General features: G+C 28.3%; 3 protein-coding genes across 3 annotated transcripts in view; 1 reads left to right on the top strand and 2 right to left on the bottom strand.

The window, feature by feature from the left end:
• LOC148301189 (uncharacterized) overlaps positions 1-18619 on the top strand; it is a 79316-nt gene that overhangs the window by 23989 nt on the left and 36708 nt on the right. The gene's annotated exons all lie outside the window — the stretch shown is intronic.
• On the bottom strand, positions 5842-10143 carry LOC148301196 (uncharacterized). Its single transcript, XM_088273657.1, has 4 exons — positions 10085-10143; positions 9570-9793; positions 7368-7647; positions 5842-6257 (listed from the first exon to the last, which is right to left on the bottom strand). The coding sequence occupies exons 1-4, from the start codon at positions 10137-10139 to the stop codon at positions 5938-5940; spliced, it is 879 nt and encodes a 292-aa protein (XP_088129783.1). The 5' UTR covers positions 10140-10143; the 3' UTR covers positions 5842-5937.
• On the bottom strand, positions 12523-17197 carry LOC148301195 (uncharacterized). Its single transcript, XM_088273658.1, has 4 exons — positions 17121-17197; positions 15281-15507; positions 13997-14273; positions 12523-13291 (listed from the first exon to the last, which is right to left on the bottom strand). The coding sequence occupies exons 1-4, from the start codon at positions 17173-17175 to the stop codon at positions 12975-12977; spliced, it is 876 nt and encodes a 291-aa protein (XP_088129784.1). The 5' UTR covers positions 17176-17197; the 3' UTR covers positions 12523-12974.

The raw sequence follows: 18619 nt of genomic DNA, 5'->3' as shown, positions 1-18619 counted from the left end.
GATGTGGCACTTAAAGTTATAATTATAAGGGCACTTATTTAACCATAAGCTCTTGTGATAAAATTAAAAGTTTCCAAATGAAAATATACACCAAAGGCAAAATAAAAGAACAGGCAAACGATCAAGAGAGATTGTAAAAATTGTTATCAAAGTTTATATTTTATTTTATTTTATTATTTTGTTCAACAGAAAAAAATCCATAAAAAATTATGTTAAAAGAACTCTACAGACAAGACACATGAGGTGGTTTGGTGGGTCTCTGCAAAAAAATATTACAATTGTGCAAATTTATTAAATTTAAATTTATGTGTATATCTATGTACGTATGGATTTTTCACAAATATATGGAATTGAAAAAAATTAACTTACTAACTAACTAACCATCACACCGCTTTCTGAGGAGGTAGGCAGAGAGAACAGAACGTCACACCAGACCAACCTATCTTTGCAAAAAATTGCCTTTTCCACATTCATGCATCTCCTCATACATACCCGCCGATTATTCCAACTCCTGACCTTACCACATCCGATTATTTTAAACACTTGATCATGGCAAGTTTTTCTCGATCTTTATTTCTATTATCAATCACATTCGCCTCCTTAATTAAAAATAAAATAAATACTTAACTTCATAGTCAAAATACGAGTATAAAGTGATAAAACAAAAATTTGGAAAGAATCACAATTAATTCATGAGATATTTTTCCGAATTATTTCACATACAAGTAAAAAAATAAATTCATTTCATTTATTTTGATACAAATCAGTAATTGATGTTGTTTTTTTTTTCATTACTATTTTTACCTCATGTTTTACGTATGTACATTTTCATCTACCATTAGCCATTATCATTACGTATTTACCGATCAGGTTGTGTTCTACTCTAATTTGGCTATTTATAGCGACTAAATAACCCATGCTAGCCCAAATGGATAAATTTGTATTAGTTTAATAACTTTAATGGTTTTATTAATGCACTGATTACATTATCGGGCACATCAGAGAAATGGTACTTACAGAACACACATCTGACTTGAAAATAAAAAATTTAAAAATAAAAACTATTTCGATTAAATTTGCTCCAGCCATATAAAAATATAGATAATATCTCTAGAATAAGATAAAATGGTCAAAAAATACCTAAGAAAAATAATTGTAACCAGATTTTTTTTAATTAAAGAAACAAATGAAGAAAGTTAATATGATTTTTGGTATTTTATTAAGTGTATCCTAGTTAATATATTAAATTTCTAAATTCATTTAACGTCATTAATGATAAAGTTTTGTGACAAGGTATATGAAAGCCTGGGTATTTACATGGCTTACGATATGTCATTTTCTGGTTAAAAATGATATATGACACAGTTTACAAAGTGATCAATATTTTGAGTGTATAAAAAAATTCTGTCCGCTAATACAAAATTGTTATGTTAATGCTTGAGTTATCTTTATCAAGATTTTTTGAAATGATATTGTACTTCAACTTTTATGGACGAGAATGTGGAATGAGAAAATGCGTAACTTTTTGTGTAACGAATTTTGTTCTTGGAACGAATTAGGTACGTTATCACTGTATATGATACCTAGGTACAAACAAGATCGTAGGGCAAAATCAATAATAAAATAATGACATTTTTAATGTGAGTTTTACTAGGTTAATACCACTTTTTCTTGAAATCTATGGTGAACGTATTTTTATGAATTCCGCATCATTTTCTAATACCTAGAAACGAAACAAAGCAAACTATGTTTGAAAATGATGCGGAATGCATCGAAAAGCGTCACAATAGATTTGAAGAAATCGTGATATTTACCAATGAACAATTATTTACTGATGGATAATTATTACCATAATGTGACGGCCGATTCAAATAATCCAAAAATAATAACAATGAAAACATTGTTCAGAAACTCATAGTACCTATAAAAACGAAATAGAGAAACACATTTTAAAAACAGCTTCTCTCGGGTATGCATACCATGACCAAACCATAATTCTCATATAAAACATGTCGCTATTCCACCAGGATCGAGGATTGCACGGTAAGTTTAAAGGGAAATTCCGCAATTATTCAGGGACCAATTTGGGGTTATAAATGGCAGACGTGGGGATGAAACCCCGGTTTTTACTACTCACCCACTACATATTAGAATTCCGATGCGAAAAGGACTACGTGACTTGTAGATTTTTCCGCTCAATTTGTCGAATTTAACCGAATTCAAATGAGATTATTTGGGAATCCGCTGCTGAAAAGCGATTTCATTAGAAAACACCAGAGACCACTTATTTTTTCAAATGTTTTACATCTATATCGTTTGCTAAGTGTAGAACTTACATATTTTATATCGTAGTATTGTACATTAGAAACTGAAAGATAAATAATATACATTATCGTAGGTACCACATATAATTATTTATTTATTTATTGATTTGGCGTTTAATTTGTAGAACTCCATTTTAATATACGTATTAATTTTTTAATTTAACACAGATTTTTGAGTCTACTAAGATGTATTTTATTAAAAACCACATCAAAATGAATATTGTGACAATTGGTTTGCCTAGTTATGGCATTTTCAAACGAATGAGTTGACAAATAATACAACTAAGTAGACTCTAAAAATCTGTGTTTGATTTAAAAATTAATGCATATATTATTATTTACATCATGTTTATAAAATTCCAAAATATTTATCAAATTTGTCTATAAATTAAAATTTTTTCATTCAGTAATGAAATATACATTTATTTACATAAAAAGCTATTTAATTCATAAATCATTTTAATTACCTTTTTTATTTCGTCTTGTTTACATTTTTTTCGTCCGCCTCCGTAGTGTAATAGTCAGCACGCTCGGCTACCGTTCTGGAGGTCCCGGGTTGGATTCCCAGGGGGGGTCAAATAAATATAAGTGATTTTTTCACTGAAATATTTATTCATTACTACCCTGGACTGCTACCTGAAGCGGAGGGCTGATCACCTTTCCTTCATGTGTAAACGATCAAGATAACTCTGCGTTTATATGACGCAGTGCCTTATGCACCATTGGGGTGCGGATAAGGGTTTTATTATTATTATTATTATTATTATTATGACATTTTTTTAGTTCAATTATTTATTTCACATGTATTTTTTTTTTTTTTTTTTTTAATTGTGTCTTTGATAAGAAGAAGATATTACAAATAAATTGTTATCCATAAAATCTGAACTTAAAACATACATGTATAAAATAAAATATGTTAACTTGATTTGTTTAATTTACGAACAGTGCAAACCATTTCACAAGATCTCAGTGCCAGCATTACTTTGATTTAAGGGTCTCCTTCCGCAATGTCTCACCTCAGCGACCCCTACACAGGATACTGCCCACTTGGGGTAATCAGAGCGTACCCTTAATTAAAGTTTCGCAGATCAACTCTCGTTAGGGAGGCTGTTATAAGTTTAAACTAGATCTTGGAGATGTATTTTAAATACAGTTGAAAATATAATTATATGGCGATGAATTATAATTATTTTTTATAATATTTAATCAATATTTAATAGAATAATTAATTAATATAATTAATATCTAAACATTTTAAAATTAAAATAAGACTTTGTTTTAAAATCACTGCTAATATTTTATTATAACTTAATTACAATGTCTACTGGTTTCGAAGCTAACCTCTTCTTTATCAAGACTGATTAATACTATTTGTACTTTATTTTAATTTTACTTTAGTAATAAAATAATAAGTCAATGTTTTTTTCCATATTTATTATTAATAAATGTGAAAAAAACTTTGTAGTTGTTATTTGATTGTACAAAATGTAGTTCCATTGAGAAATGTTATTTAAAAACAGAAATCAAATGAATTTTAATTGGTAAATACCACTAATTCTTAAAATCGATTGCTACACGTGTTTAGATGCATTCCGTATACGGCGTTTGAAAATGACGCGGATAGCATCGAAACACGTATCACAATAGATTTTAAGAAAGAGTGGTATTGACCAAATAAAATTTGAATTAAAAATTAAAATATGGTTATAGTTTTATTGATTAATTACATTCTTATATATCTCAATAAACAATGGATGGAGAAGAATATGGGAGTATTAGTATTTATTGGGCTTACGACCTTTCATATGCTAGTTAAGGTGATCACTTTAAACATATGTAACAGATTTATATTATCCACTGACACTTCGTGATGGAATTGCATTTTTAATTTATTATTAGATTAAAACCAATATTTTTAGCTTTTCCACTTTTTTATTTGACCAGCGACCGGGTTTCGTCGTTACCGACATCATCAGACTGGTTTCGTCGTTACCGACATCCAGTCTGATGATGTCGGTAACGACGAAACCCGGTCGCTGGTCAAATAAAAAAGTGGAAAAGCTAAAAATATTGGTTTTAATCTAATAATAAATTACATATGTAACATTCACCATTCTACCCATAATTGACAATCATTTCGGAACTTGTACATATATCCTTCAATTGACACGTTCCTTTATGTGTGAGAACTTTTCATGTCTTTTGAAAATCCGGTTTAACTTAATGTTTATTTTTCCAGATTTTTCCATTGTAAGTTAAGCTTTTACTTTTTTCTAATACAAACCTTTTAAATTTGGAATATTTGATTTAATAATAGGTAAATAGTTACCGTATTTGTTATTCAAACTTTAAAATTTGCTGGAGCTTTACATTTTTGCTGCAATAAAAATTCACAGCGCGTAGTTTATGATGTAAAGTTTCGACCCGTGTTGGTTTGTCGCGGAGAGTTACAGGCCAAATAAAAATCTACGTTTACTTACCAAACAGAAAAAAGGGCAAAATAAACAGCGTTCCGGGCAAAATTTTTGCGCAACGAGAAAGCAAACATACAAACGCAAACGAAAAAAAGACACAAAAACTTCGCTCTGAAGAAAACCGGACAAAGTCGTATACGTATTTATTGTGAGCACATAAAATTTTATAACACTTCAGCAAAGCGGTAGGTGAAGGACTTTATTTATACATCTTAACCATTTTTTTTATTATTTTAAAATGACTTTTTTTTTTAGGAGTTGCATTTATTATTTACCTTGCTTATCATGTACAAGGTTTATACATTTTTTTGACATCTCATCAAAGATGAAGAAGAATATGGAAGTCTGGGCATTTACGGGGCTTATGACCGTCATAGGCTAGTTTAAGTGATCACTTTACACATGTCGCTCACTCCTTTCAAGAACGTCATAAATCAAAAATCGTCGATTTTCAGTTGTGCATGTTTTCGGAATGCCCAGAAAATGTTCTTTATCCCAGCAAAAGCGGCATATTTTTAACTTAATATATATATAATATATATATATATATATATATATATATATATATATATATATTTATATATATATATATATATATAAATATATATGTATTTGTAAAATCCAATTTTTATTATTATTGTCAATCATAGGTAGAATTGGCGAATGTTACACGTGTGTAAAGTGCGTTAATCCCCAAACTTCCATATTCTTCTTCATCTATGTTGTATTTAAAAAAAATAAATAATAAATAAAAAAAATAAATAAAAAAGTAATATTATTCTTTGACATCTCATCAAAGATGAAGAAGAATATGGAAGTCTGGGCATTTACGGGGCTGACGGATGTCAGCCTATGACGGTCGTCAAAACAACAAAACAGCAAGACAGTCGACAAAAAATAATATGAAAATAACTCCTGTAATTGGATTTTGTGAACAAGTATTTGGACACACTCAAGTGGTAAAAAATTGTTTTCTTTTAAATTTCATCATGACTTGCCACAAAGTGAATGCTGAAACAATAAATAAAATACACGAATAAATATTGATAAAAACGTCGATTTTATTAAAATTGTTGTGTTCTTTTTTTTTTAAACAGTTCTTGGAATTTTCCAACAATCAGTCTCGAATTGCAATGTTATTACGGTAGTCCGGGAATAGGCTCTACACTGTCGATAGCCTGAGTGCAAGGAATTGCCCATGGAGTCTTCACGAAGTACATGTGAATGGAGATCACTCCGAACTTATCGGCCCCTTCAGCTAGACACGGCGGAGAGACGGGTACAGTCGCCTTCACAGCATTGCTGTTGATGGCGTCATACCAGTTCCTGATCACTGGGGTAGTTCTTCCGTTAAACTGCCATCCCAGACCAACAATGTTGTCTTCCTTGATCAGCAAAAAGTAGGGCTGGGCGTCTTCACATCTTGTCATCCGGGTCATGTTGTAGTAGTAGTGAATTCCTGAAGATAATAAAAAATAGCTTCAATACTTTTAATGCAATGTCGTTGCCTATGCGTGCGATGTTTACTGAAGTTTTCAGACAAGATTTTCAATATAACTTTAAATCATGACCTTACATGCATTTTTAAAAATTCTATAATTTTTTTTGACATACCAAAGATGAAGAAGAATATGGAGTCTGGGCATTTACGGAGCTGATGGATGTCAACCTATGACGGTCGTCAAAACAACAAAACAGCAAGACAGTCGACAAAAAATACTTTGAAAATAACTCCTGTAATTGGAGATAATCCAGATTTTGTGAACAAGTATTTGGACACATTCAAAATGTTGTAAAATTTAACTTCCAAATTGATTTGTTATTCATCCAATTTAGTTTGCAAAATATCCAATTTCATGTGAAAAGCCTTTATCGTTATCAATATTTCCATCCCTTGAAAACATACCTTCCAAATAAACGAGATCATCTACCTCTTAAAAATTTATTAATATTATAAGTAAATTCATCTTCTAACAACGCGTTCAATTCATTTCAATGATTTACAATTAATTAATCCTTACGATGTTTTACCAAACACACACACATACACATATATATGTATGTGTATGTGTGAGTGTGTTTATTATGTTTTATACTGTTCCAAAATTTCATCCTATACTACTACATATCGCTCACTCCTTTCAAAAACGTCATAAATCAAAAACCGACAATTTTCAGTGGTGCGTGTTTTCGGAATGTCCAAAAAATGTACTATGTCTCAGCAAAAGAGGCATATTTTTTACTTAATATTAACACGCTACAAGCCAGAAAGTGTTGTTTTTGCATTTTGAAGAAGGTATTGTTTAATAATTTTTTTAAATATCCTAGATATTTTTCAAATGGAAAATAAACCTCCAGGTTTTACCTTAAAAGATCTGTTGCATAGTAAAAAATTCAATAAGTGGCTTGGTATTATTTTTTAATACATTGTATTGTATTTTTTAACTTTAAATACGATCTCCTGAAAAATCAAGTTTTTTTTATTTATGACGTTCTTGAAACATTTAAAGAAGGAAAAAAAGTTAAAATGTCATATTTTGGGAATGAGAAAATGCATGGCAATTCTTACCCATACTCGGAATGCAGTTTTGCCATGTGTAAGGTGTATTTTTCTTGATGCTCTCCAAGTCTGTTGGCACCTCCACGAAACCATTTCCGCTCTTCAACCAAAGGCCTTCTCCTATGCGAGAGACCGTGTTGGGCCTTCCGCCGCCGATGATCACCTTTGGATCCACGATGTAATAAGTGGAAGTCCAATACTCGACGGAGTTGATGACCTTCTTCTCGTAAACTGGGAACTTCTTGAAGTCGTAAGGAATGTTCTGGTTTTCTACGTTAGCGGGAGGGATCTGTTAAAAATTATAGTCTCAATTTGTGAGATATGAAAGTTGGTCATGTTTGTGACTTGTCAGTTCTACAACTGACTCAGTTTTATTATATTATGTGAGTTATAAATATTGTTAGACGATTGTGTGGAAAATCATTATATGACAGAATTAAAAACGAAGATATAAAAAAGGAATGTAAGGCTGAACGAGGAATAATTGAAAATATTAGGAAGAGTTCTTTGCGGTGGTTAAACATGTGGAGCGAATGGATAACGAGAGAAAGACTAAGAAAATATATGTGGCGAATGTGAGAAGGAAAACAGAACGAGGACGACCGAAAAAGACTTGGCACGATCAGATCAATCAGAACCTAAACTTTGGCGGTGTCAAAAGTCTGCGTAATCGGAGGGCATGTATGACAAGATGTATGGATGTGAAGGAGGCGAGAAGACAGAAGAGTGTGGCGTCCCATCCTCTCTGCCCACCCCTGCGGAGAAATGGCGTGATGGTAGTAATAGTAGTAAATATTGTTTTTTTAATAACCTAACGTCCAAGTGTCTCTGAAATCTAGCTACCCCGTTTATCATGTCCCTAGTCAGGCTTAAACTTTATATGTTTCATAGCCTATGCCTACTCGTGAGTGGATTTACTCTTTATGTTTAAAGTTACTATAATTTAACGTAATTCACGAGTGAAAATTCTAGGCAAAAACACTCACTATAAATATTGGTCTGACCACAGCTACACCAAGCATCGCATTATGAGGCAATCGGACCAGAATCGTCCTTAAATAAAATTTTGTTTAACTGGTAGAATTGAAAAAAAATGATTCACAATTCCCAAATTACATCCCATAATTTCCAAAGTTGGCAACATTGTATAGTGCTGATTTTATTTAAATTAAACACTTGAATATACCACTTTAATGAGGTTTATTTTTAAATACGACTAGTTTCGAAAACTTACAGATGTTTTAATCTTCTGGTACAAATTAAAACAAATGAATTAAGTATATGTGAATAAAACTCATAAAAGTGGTATATTCAAGTGTTAATTTTTAATAAAATAATCATGTCATTCTACAAAATTAATGCCGAATCAATAAATAGGATATTGCTCCATTAATTAATAATGACATCTTTGTTAGATGTTTTTTTAAGTAATTTTAAGTTAAATTTCATTCACTCGGATAATTTAATTTTCTTCATTTGAAGTGCTGGCAGATTGTAACTTGCTGTGTATTTCGTTGCCGTTAAAAACCGATTTGCTTTAACAGTTTTTTTAAATGGTCTTTTCTAGAAGAAGTCACGCGTCTTCTGCTGATTCTTTTTTTAAGGTCTACGTCTTCAGATCCAGTTTCTGGAAACTTATTTTATAAGACTCCTCACAATATATTTCGAGCACCCAACTAGACGAGAAACCCAAGTGATATTCCTGTTTAATTCCCTAATCCTTCAATAAAAAGGACGATGGTAAAAACTTTTTTTTTTAATTCATGTTTTGCTTAGTAAATACCACTATTTCTTAAAATCTTCTGTGACACGTGTTTCGATGCATTACGCTTCATTTTCAAACACCGTATGAAAATGATGCGAATTGCGTCGAAACATGTGTCACAGTAGATTTTAAGAAAAAGTGGTATTTACTAAGTAAAACATTAATAAAAAATGGATAGATTTTACCACAAAGTGACTGCCGAATCAATTAATGATTTTTTTTTATCAAAAATAAAATAATTTTAGCCACATATTTTTAAAATTTCTTTAAGTTTACGCGTATTAATGTAAACACAACTAGTTTCCAGAACTACAAATATTCTCGAAACCAGTCCTGTTTATAGTAATAAAGTCAGTCAAACCAACTCAGTTTTTATATTAAGATGATCATGTTATTCCACAGAATCAATGCGAAATCAGTGAATAATAAAACTTTTTTTTTCTTACCGCAAGCATCATGCCAGCAATCGTTCCCTTGGCATCGTACAACGGACAGACTCTGTTGTCTGCCTTGTAGCAAAGGGTGGTAGCCCCGAGGGAGTTGCTCGCTGAGACGATGGACCACCCATCCAATAGTGCATCATTCAGGATCTTGTGAATTGGCCAGTACGAGTCCACTCCGACTCCTGTAGAGACCGGGGAATACTTCACACGGAAATCCGTCCATTTGGCTACGAAAAACGAGTAAACATAAATATCTAATTTATAACCTTTTGATTAAGTAAAAATTCTTGTTTTAGTTTTGCTTTGTTTTGGGTTTAGTATTTCAAAAATCTGTGGACTGTGATTTGTAATATTCTGTTATGGAATATTACTTAAAGAAGTTAGAAACGTTTTTAAAATAACAATTTTACTTTATTTTGAATACAGAATCCCATAGATGTTTTTTTAAATTAACATGTTTTCTTCATTTTTATATTGCTGTGTTTTATTTGGATTATAAAAGTGAATTTAAAACTAACATGTGTCAGCAAATGCTACACCAGTAGTGGCCAACAGCACTATAAGGAACTTCATTTTAAACTACTAAGAAGAAACACAAAAATTTACTGTTATATATGGTCATAAATTACTGATTCAGTTCAAAGATAATTGATTAGACAACATAATCAAATGATTGTAGTTTTGTAGTGTTGCTATCATATTTTTTATATAAAGAGAAATAATTGTTCACAAATCTGCGGTAATTAATAATAATACGATGTATGATAGATGTTCAAATGATGATATACCAAAAATAAGGCTGAGATAAGCATTACCGATAAAAAAAATTATAAAGTTTTGTTTAGATGGTTTGGCCATGTCAATCGAATGAACGGTGAAAGAATAGTAAAACAAATTTATGAGATGATTGTGTACAGTAATAGAAGCAGTGGGTGACTGAGGAAAACTTAACATATATGTATAAGGAAATGCATGAACTTTAAAGATGCGAAAATTGTTCGCAAATACAGATTAGTGTTCTCTACCTTCCTTTGCAGGGAAGCGGCGTGATTGTTAGTTAGTTATAATTGTTTATATAAAACAAAAAAAATATTGTAAATTTTCGTTTCCTCTCTCATCATCAATTATCGTTCACTTTGTGTAATACCATATTAAAAACTCTTTTTTAGTCTACATTTGACCTGAAGATGGAATGGTTATTCTGAAACTGGCTGTCATACAGTAGAGTTTTTAAGTGGTATTACACAAAGTGAACGATAAGTGATGAGGATAGTGTCATATTTGTAGAGATATGTTACTTATCTAAATCTAATTATATATTTTCGTAAGTCATGCTTTCATCATATCTTACTTGTGTTATTTAAACTGATTTTATCACTTATGTGGATCAATAAAAAATATTTTAAAAAGGATTTTGATGTTTACAGGTATGTATCGTAGTCAGGAGAAAGTGCCCAAGTGCTTTTTTTACAAAAACGTTATCATTGACTATTTGATATCTTATTAGCTTAATATTGCCCTGAAAAAATCCCAAAGGATTTTAAACTTGGAAGTATAATAAATTGACTAGTTTAAAATGACTAACTGCATTGATGTTTATTTTCTTGCCAAGCAGAAGTGACTTACATGGCCCTTCTGACATTTTACGTTTTGTTAGTTGGTCACTTTCTCCTGTACGACTACGATATGTTTGAAGCATTTTCATTGGTTCACAAACATTATGAGATTAAACATTTTAGTGAGAAAAGGGAGCTTTCTGTTTTCTTTATATTACATTCAATCAGACATAGCAACGCGTAGCCAAGTACGGCTAGATTTAAATAAAATATACATTATTTCCAGCAACTTTAAATAAAAAAAATAAAGACTTAAAATTATACATACTTTTTTTTTTATATCGTTGATATAGAAGAGTCTGGAAACTTTTTTCACATATCTCATATATCTATATATAATAGGTTTTACAAGTGTTATTCACTGATACTCTTCGTATCAAGGTTAAAAAAACTGCTGATTATAGAAAAATACATTCATAACAAAAACAAAAGTGATAAAAAATGACAAAATAAAAAAGGTAGTTACACAAAAAAAATACATAAGGTCTTAGATAATTTATTTTGTGTACGATAAGAAAAATTTAAATTATCTGATTTTGGTGTGGGTACATTAAATACATAACACTTATTTTTTATCTGTTATTATTGGGTCTTAAAAAAATCTTAATCATTTTTGCTAAAACTACTTCAGATCAAATTAGATAATGACAATATTATTTATATGGATATATATATATATATATATATACATATATATATATATATATATATATATATATATATATATATATATATATATATATATATATATATATATACATATATATATATATATATATATATATATATATATATATATATATAATATAATATATATATATATATATATATATATATATATATATATATATATATATATATATATATATATATATATATATATACATATATATATATATATATATATATATATATTATATATATATATATATATATATATATAATATATATATATATATATATATTTATATATATATATATATATATTATATATATATATATATATATATATATATATATATATATATATATATATATATATATATATATATATGTATATATATATATATATATATATATATAAATATATATATATATATATAAATATATATATATATATATATATATATATATATATATATATATATATATATATATATATATATATATATATATATATATATATATATATATATATTTATACATATATATATGTAATTTTAATATAATTCTTTATGTGTGTGTGTGTGTGTGTGCTTGTGTGGTAAATGATAAATATGCCAAGTTTGATAATTTTCAGCATGAAAAATACCTGCAAATGTTTAAATAAAACTCAAAAGTATTTCAAGTAATCTTTTATTCAATACAATCAAGTGAATTCACAAATTAGCTAAATGGACCCAAGGGCCTCTGGAAGTCACTTATGTTTATTAGTTATAATTTTGTAAAGTACAATAGTTTTAGGACTAGGAGAGTTCGCACAGCGAAATGAATAAAATAATACATTTTCATTCAATCGAAACGCAAGACAGTTTTGTTATTATTAAGAATATGTAAAGTAAGCGTTAGATGTCACAAATTTTCAAACACCAATAAACGAAATATAAAAAAAACGATATTGTATGTGAAAACGATGCGGAATGCATCGAAACACGTGTCATAATACATTTTTAGATATAGTGGTATTTGCTTAGTAAAAATTAAAATAATAAATGGATAGATAAAACCACAATATGACTGCTGAATCGATTAATGAAATCATCGTTAGATTGCTCAAAACAGGTTGAATGAACTACATCCCGGGAATGGGTACTACGCTTTCAGTCTCTTGGTCACACGTGATGGTCCAGGGTTCCTTCACGAAGTACATGTGAACAGATATGACTCCATACTTGTCGGCATACTCTGGCAGGCAGGTGGGGCCAAGTGGTACAGTCAGTTGGACGCCTTTGCCCGTGATGGTTTCGTACCAGTTCCTCCCAACGTACTGGGTCTTGCCTAAGATTTGCCAACCGATGCCTATAAGGTTTCCTTCCTTTACCATGAGGAAGAACGGGAAGAATTCGGCGCAATCCATCTCGGGAGTAGCGTTGTAATAGTAGTGGATTCCTGTAACCAAAACATAAATAAATATAATAATCTCTGTTGAATGAAAGCTTTCTCAAGCTAACTATAGATGGCTCCAGTGAATATTCACGAAACGTCGTGATTTATACCATATATATAGAAATTCCAAAAAAAATTGTTGTGTGGTCGTCAATCATGGATAGAATGGTAAAAGTTACACTTATGTTAGAGTGCAAACAATCCTCGCCTCTTTTTCAATCACGTATCTCCTCATACATACCCATAAATTATTTTACATGTATAAATTATATATATAAATATATATATATAATTTATACATGTAAATATATATATATATATTTATATATATATATATAAATATATATATATACATATATATATATATATATATATATATATATATATATATATATATATATATATATATATATATATATATATATATATATATATATATATATATATATAAATATATATATATATATATATATATATATATATATATATATATATATATATATATATATATATATATATATATATATATTTATGTATATATATATATATATATATATATATATGTATATATATATATATATATATATATATATATATATATATGTATATATATATATATATATATATATATATATATATATATATATATATATATATATATATATATATATATATATAAATTGATAGATGTGCATCTATAGCCCTTACCCATATTCGGAATGCAATTCTGCCATTTGTACGCTGTCTTGGTCTTGATTCCTTCCACATCTGTGGGAACTTGCATGAACCCCGTTCCTTTCTTGATCCAGAGTCCGTCTCCGTACCTTGGAGCTGATGGCCTTCCTCCTGCAGCCACTGTGGCCGGATCCACAATATAATACGTGGAAGTCCAGTAGAGGACGTCATTAATCATCTTCTTCTCGAACACGTCGAAGCGTGTGAAGTCGTAGGGGACATCCTTTCCGTCTAAATCAGTTGCAGGAACCTAGGCAGTGAAAAAAAACGTTAAGAAAAAAATTGCACATGCAGCACCGTACAGTGTATACGTGATAGAATTGAAGCTTCCTTAAAAATATTGAATTAGAGAGATTAAGTAAAGAAGACAGAAAGAGAGAGCATCTCAAAATAAATGCAAAAAATATATTCGTTATTTTAAAAAAATAGCAAAAAAAATATAATGGTTTTAACATCTGAAAGACAAAAAACAATTTAAGGATATTTTTTTGAGTGTGTGGAAGTTTTGGCAAGGGAATGCAATTAATTATGAGTATTTTAATGTTTTAGAATTTAATTAACCCTCATGATGACAAGGTTTTTGTCGAAACCGGTAGGTTAAAGTGTACTAATAATAAAAAGTGGTTAAAACAAAGTTGTTTAATTTTATAAAGTTTATAAAATGTGCCACAAAGTATCTGCGAAAAACTTTCAAGAAACAAACAAAAGACAAGTTTCTAAGTATTTCATAAATCCGTAAAAAAAACCTACTTAATATCGTATGATGTTTTTTAATCTTAGATAATATAAACATGAATCAAATTTAGCATTTATCTTCACTGATAGTATATCTGGATAAAAATACCTTGATTTTTTTTTATTATAGTAACATTAATATCTTAGAAGTAACATTGATATTTCGAGAAAACTGATTTTATATACAAAACTAGAGACAGATTTCATTAACTGATTTGGCATCATTTTATAGTAAAATCTTCTTTTTTTAATTTAAATTTTACATGGTAAATACCACAAATTCTTCTAATCCATAGTGACACGTTTAAAATTATGCGGAATGCATCGAAACACGTGTCATAATAGATATTAATAAATAGTGGTATTTACAAAGTAAAACATATATTAAAAATACTGATATATTTTCTGAGTTTGTTCCTCTTCTTATTCAAGATGTTTTCCTCAATTGATCGAAATATTTTTTTTTACAACTGTATATTGATTCGTAGTAGATTTACATAAATATAAATACACGATACATACAGCGATCTGCAGTCCAGCGATGAATCCTTTTCCGTCGTACATGGGGCACACCCTGACGTCGGTTCGAGATAGGCAAAGGGTGGTGGCTCCAAGGGAGTTAGCTGAATTAACGGACACCCACCCCTTACTGAGGGCTGTCGCCATTTCCTTCTCAATAGGCCAGAAGGAGTCTACTCCAACACCAGTCGAAAATGGTGAAAATTTCACCCTGAAGTCTTGCCATTTTGCTAAATTAAAATCATATTTTTCGTTTTATATGTGTATATTTGTTGAATATGAATATGTGCAAATAATGGATTTGTTTCATTAATATTATGTAATAATTCACGTTCAAATTAATCCGAAATAATATTTCTAACTCTAAAATAAATAAATAAATTGACACACACATCACATATCTGATTTGATCTGAAGTAGTATTAATAAAAATGATAAAAAAAATCATGACCCAATAATATCAGATACAAAATAAGTGGTACGTAATGTACCTACGCCAAAATCAGATATTATTTTTCTAATATCGTACACATAATAAATTACCTAAGACATGTTATTTTGTCATTTGTCATCAACTGTATTTTTTTTTAATATTCAGCTTTTTTGCCAAAGAATAATTATACGAAAAATAGTATACGAATTTTACGAAGAATAATTAGTCAATGACCCTTGTAATACCTATTGTGTATTAATGAGAAATGTGAAAAAAACAGTTTCATGGTGATATGGAAAAAAGTTCGTATTTTTTTTGTAAAATTTATATTGCTTCTTAAAAAATAACGTTAAATCCCATTTTGCAATATAAAAAACCCAATAACGGTTAAAAAAACATGGAAAGACAATCTGATATTAAAAAAATTAAAGAATAGATGTAAATAAACGTGAAGATTATTTTTATTGGAATTTTAAAAAAATATGTACGTACATATAATGTTTTATTTAAAAATTATCTCTTACATAACCCCCCTACAATAAAAATTGTAAGGGTGTTATGTACCTTAACTAACTATCGCTGGTTTGATGAGTGTGGTTCACATTATTAAGTTAGTAAAAATATGACATTTTATTTTTTATTGTTAATATTTAATCACTTAAAGAGTACAACATCCAGTATTGTACATTTATTGGTATTTGAAAATAATGATTTATTTATCGAAACACGAGTATCAATAGATTTTTTTTTAAATTTGGTATTTACCGAGTAAAAATTAAACTGAAAATTGAAAAAGGAAGTGACTGTCGTATATTATAAATAGGATTATACATGTAAATATATATATATATATATATATATATATATATATATATATATATATATATATATATATATATATATATATATATATATATATTTATTTATACATATATATATAAATATATATATTTATATATATATATATATATATATATATATATATATATATATATATATATATATATATATATATATATATATATATATATATATATATATTTATATATATATATATATATATAAATATATATATTTATATATATATGTATAAATATATATATATATATATATATATATATATATATATATATATGTATATATATATATATATATATATATATATATATATATATATATATATATATATATATATATATATATATATATATATATATATATATATATATATATATATATATATATATATATATATATATATATATATATATATATATGTGTATATATATATATATATATATATATATATATATATAAATATATATATATATATATAAATATATATATTTATATATATATAAAATATTATTTTTTAAATAAATGATTTAATACTGGTTATAAAATTCTTACAAGTATCTGCCACAGCACTTCCCACGATAAATAATAAAACAATTGCGCACTTCATGGCTTATTAAGTTTTACTATTCACTAATAATCCATTGAATCGCTTTATATACAATTTTCATTAAACATGACATGTTACATAATCTACCATGTAGGGCGCTTATTTTAATCTACGAAATCATTAAAACCAAATAATAAGGCTTAAATAATACATAAATGATTACAATAAATTGATAAAATTTAATTAAATCGGACATGATTCTTATTTATTAATATTGATAACAAGTATAAGATAATGTTTATAAATCCGTGTAATTAGGTGCTTGGTAAAACAATTACAATAATTAAAAAAAATCACTTAATTGAATTATACTTTGTATATATAACTGCTTTAACGGCAAAATACGTAAAGAACGAATAACTCGGATAATCATTGAAGATTTTCAGTACAAGAAGTAAGTACATGCCAAACGATGGTGTAGGCGTGTGGTGAGAAAGATTGATGAATTATCCATAAAACACATTTACAATGTGAACATTCACAGCAATATAGCTGGAAGTAGAAGCCGAAGAATTCCGAAGCCATGGCATGTTGAAGAAGTCCTCGAAAACATACAGGTCAAAGCTCGGAACAATTGACGTATGTTTGGGAGATGTATGAATGTAAAAGAAGCGAAGCAAGTCTACCAATAGTTTGGGACTTTTATGATCTATCTCCTTTCCAGCTGCCCCTACGGGGAAGCGACGAGACGGTTAGATGAAATACAGCCTTTGTTTTTTTTTATGTTTGTTCTTAAATTCAAACATAATTCTTTCCTTTTACATTTTTTCCAATAAGTGTACTTGTATACGAATGTTGGCTCTTACCGTATCGGCTTATTGAAAATATAAATATTTTTTCATATCTAATTCCGTAATTTAATATCATATTTAATACACACACATTTATAATATACAAGGTGTCCTTTCATATGGCAATTTAATATCATATTTAATACACACACATATATGATATACAAGGTGTCCCTTTATATGGCAAAAAAAACTTGAAAAATTTGAAAACGCATATATTTGAAAACTACCATGGCCTAATCAGATACGAAATATCATCCCTGTACGATGATTTTAATCCGTGCCGCCCCAAAGATTTTCTAACAAAGTGAGATTCTTCTCCTCTATATATAATAGTAATTTGAAATGTTTTATTATTCTTAAGGGTTCAAATAATATCGTGACTAATTGCATTTGAATGACGACAAAGGGAGTGAGTGCCACCCGCTCATTTGTACTCCAACGTAACTTGTATAAAAATGTTCTGATACAATTCAGCGCGGTTAACTGTATTTCAATTAAAAAAATATGCCCTTTGCATTCAGAAATAATCATGTTGAAAAATAAGTGACAGACTAATATATATGTATGTTATATACAGGTATTAATAATTATTTAAATGTAAAAAAATGTTTAAGTAAGTATTATATTTACTATCAAAATGTAATATTATC

The sequence above is a fragment of the Brachycentrus maculatus genome, unplaced genomic scaffold (genome assembly GCF_059751285.1).
Source record: "Brachycentrus maculatus isolate JH-2025_06_01 unplaced genomic scaffold, ASM5975128v1 h1tg000592l, whole genome shotgun sequence".
NCBI lineage: Eukaryota > Metazoa > Arthropoda > Insecta > Trichoptera > Brachycentridae > Brachycentrus > Brachycentrus maculatus.
Note: the sequence above shows the minus strand (reverse complement) of the source record. Positions and strands in the feature narration are given on the sequence as shown.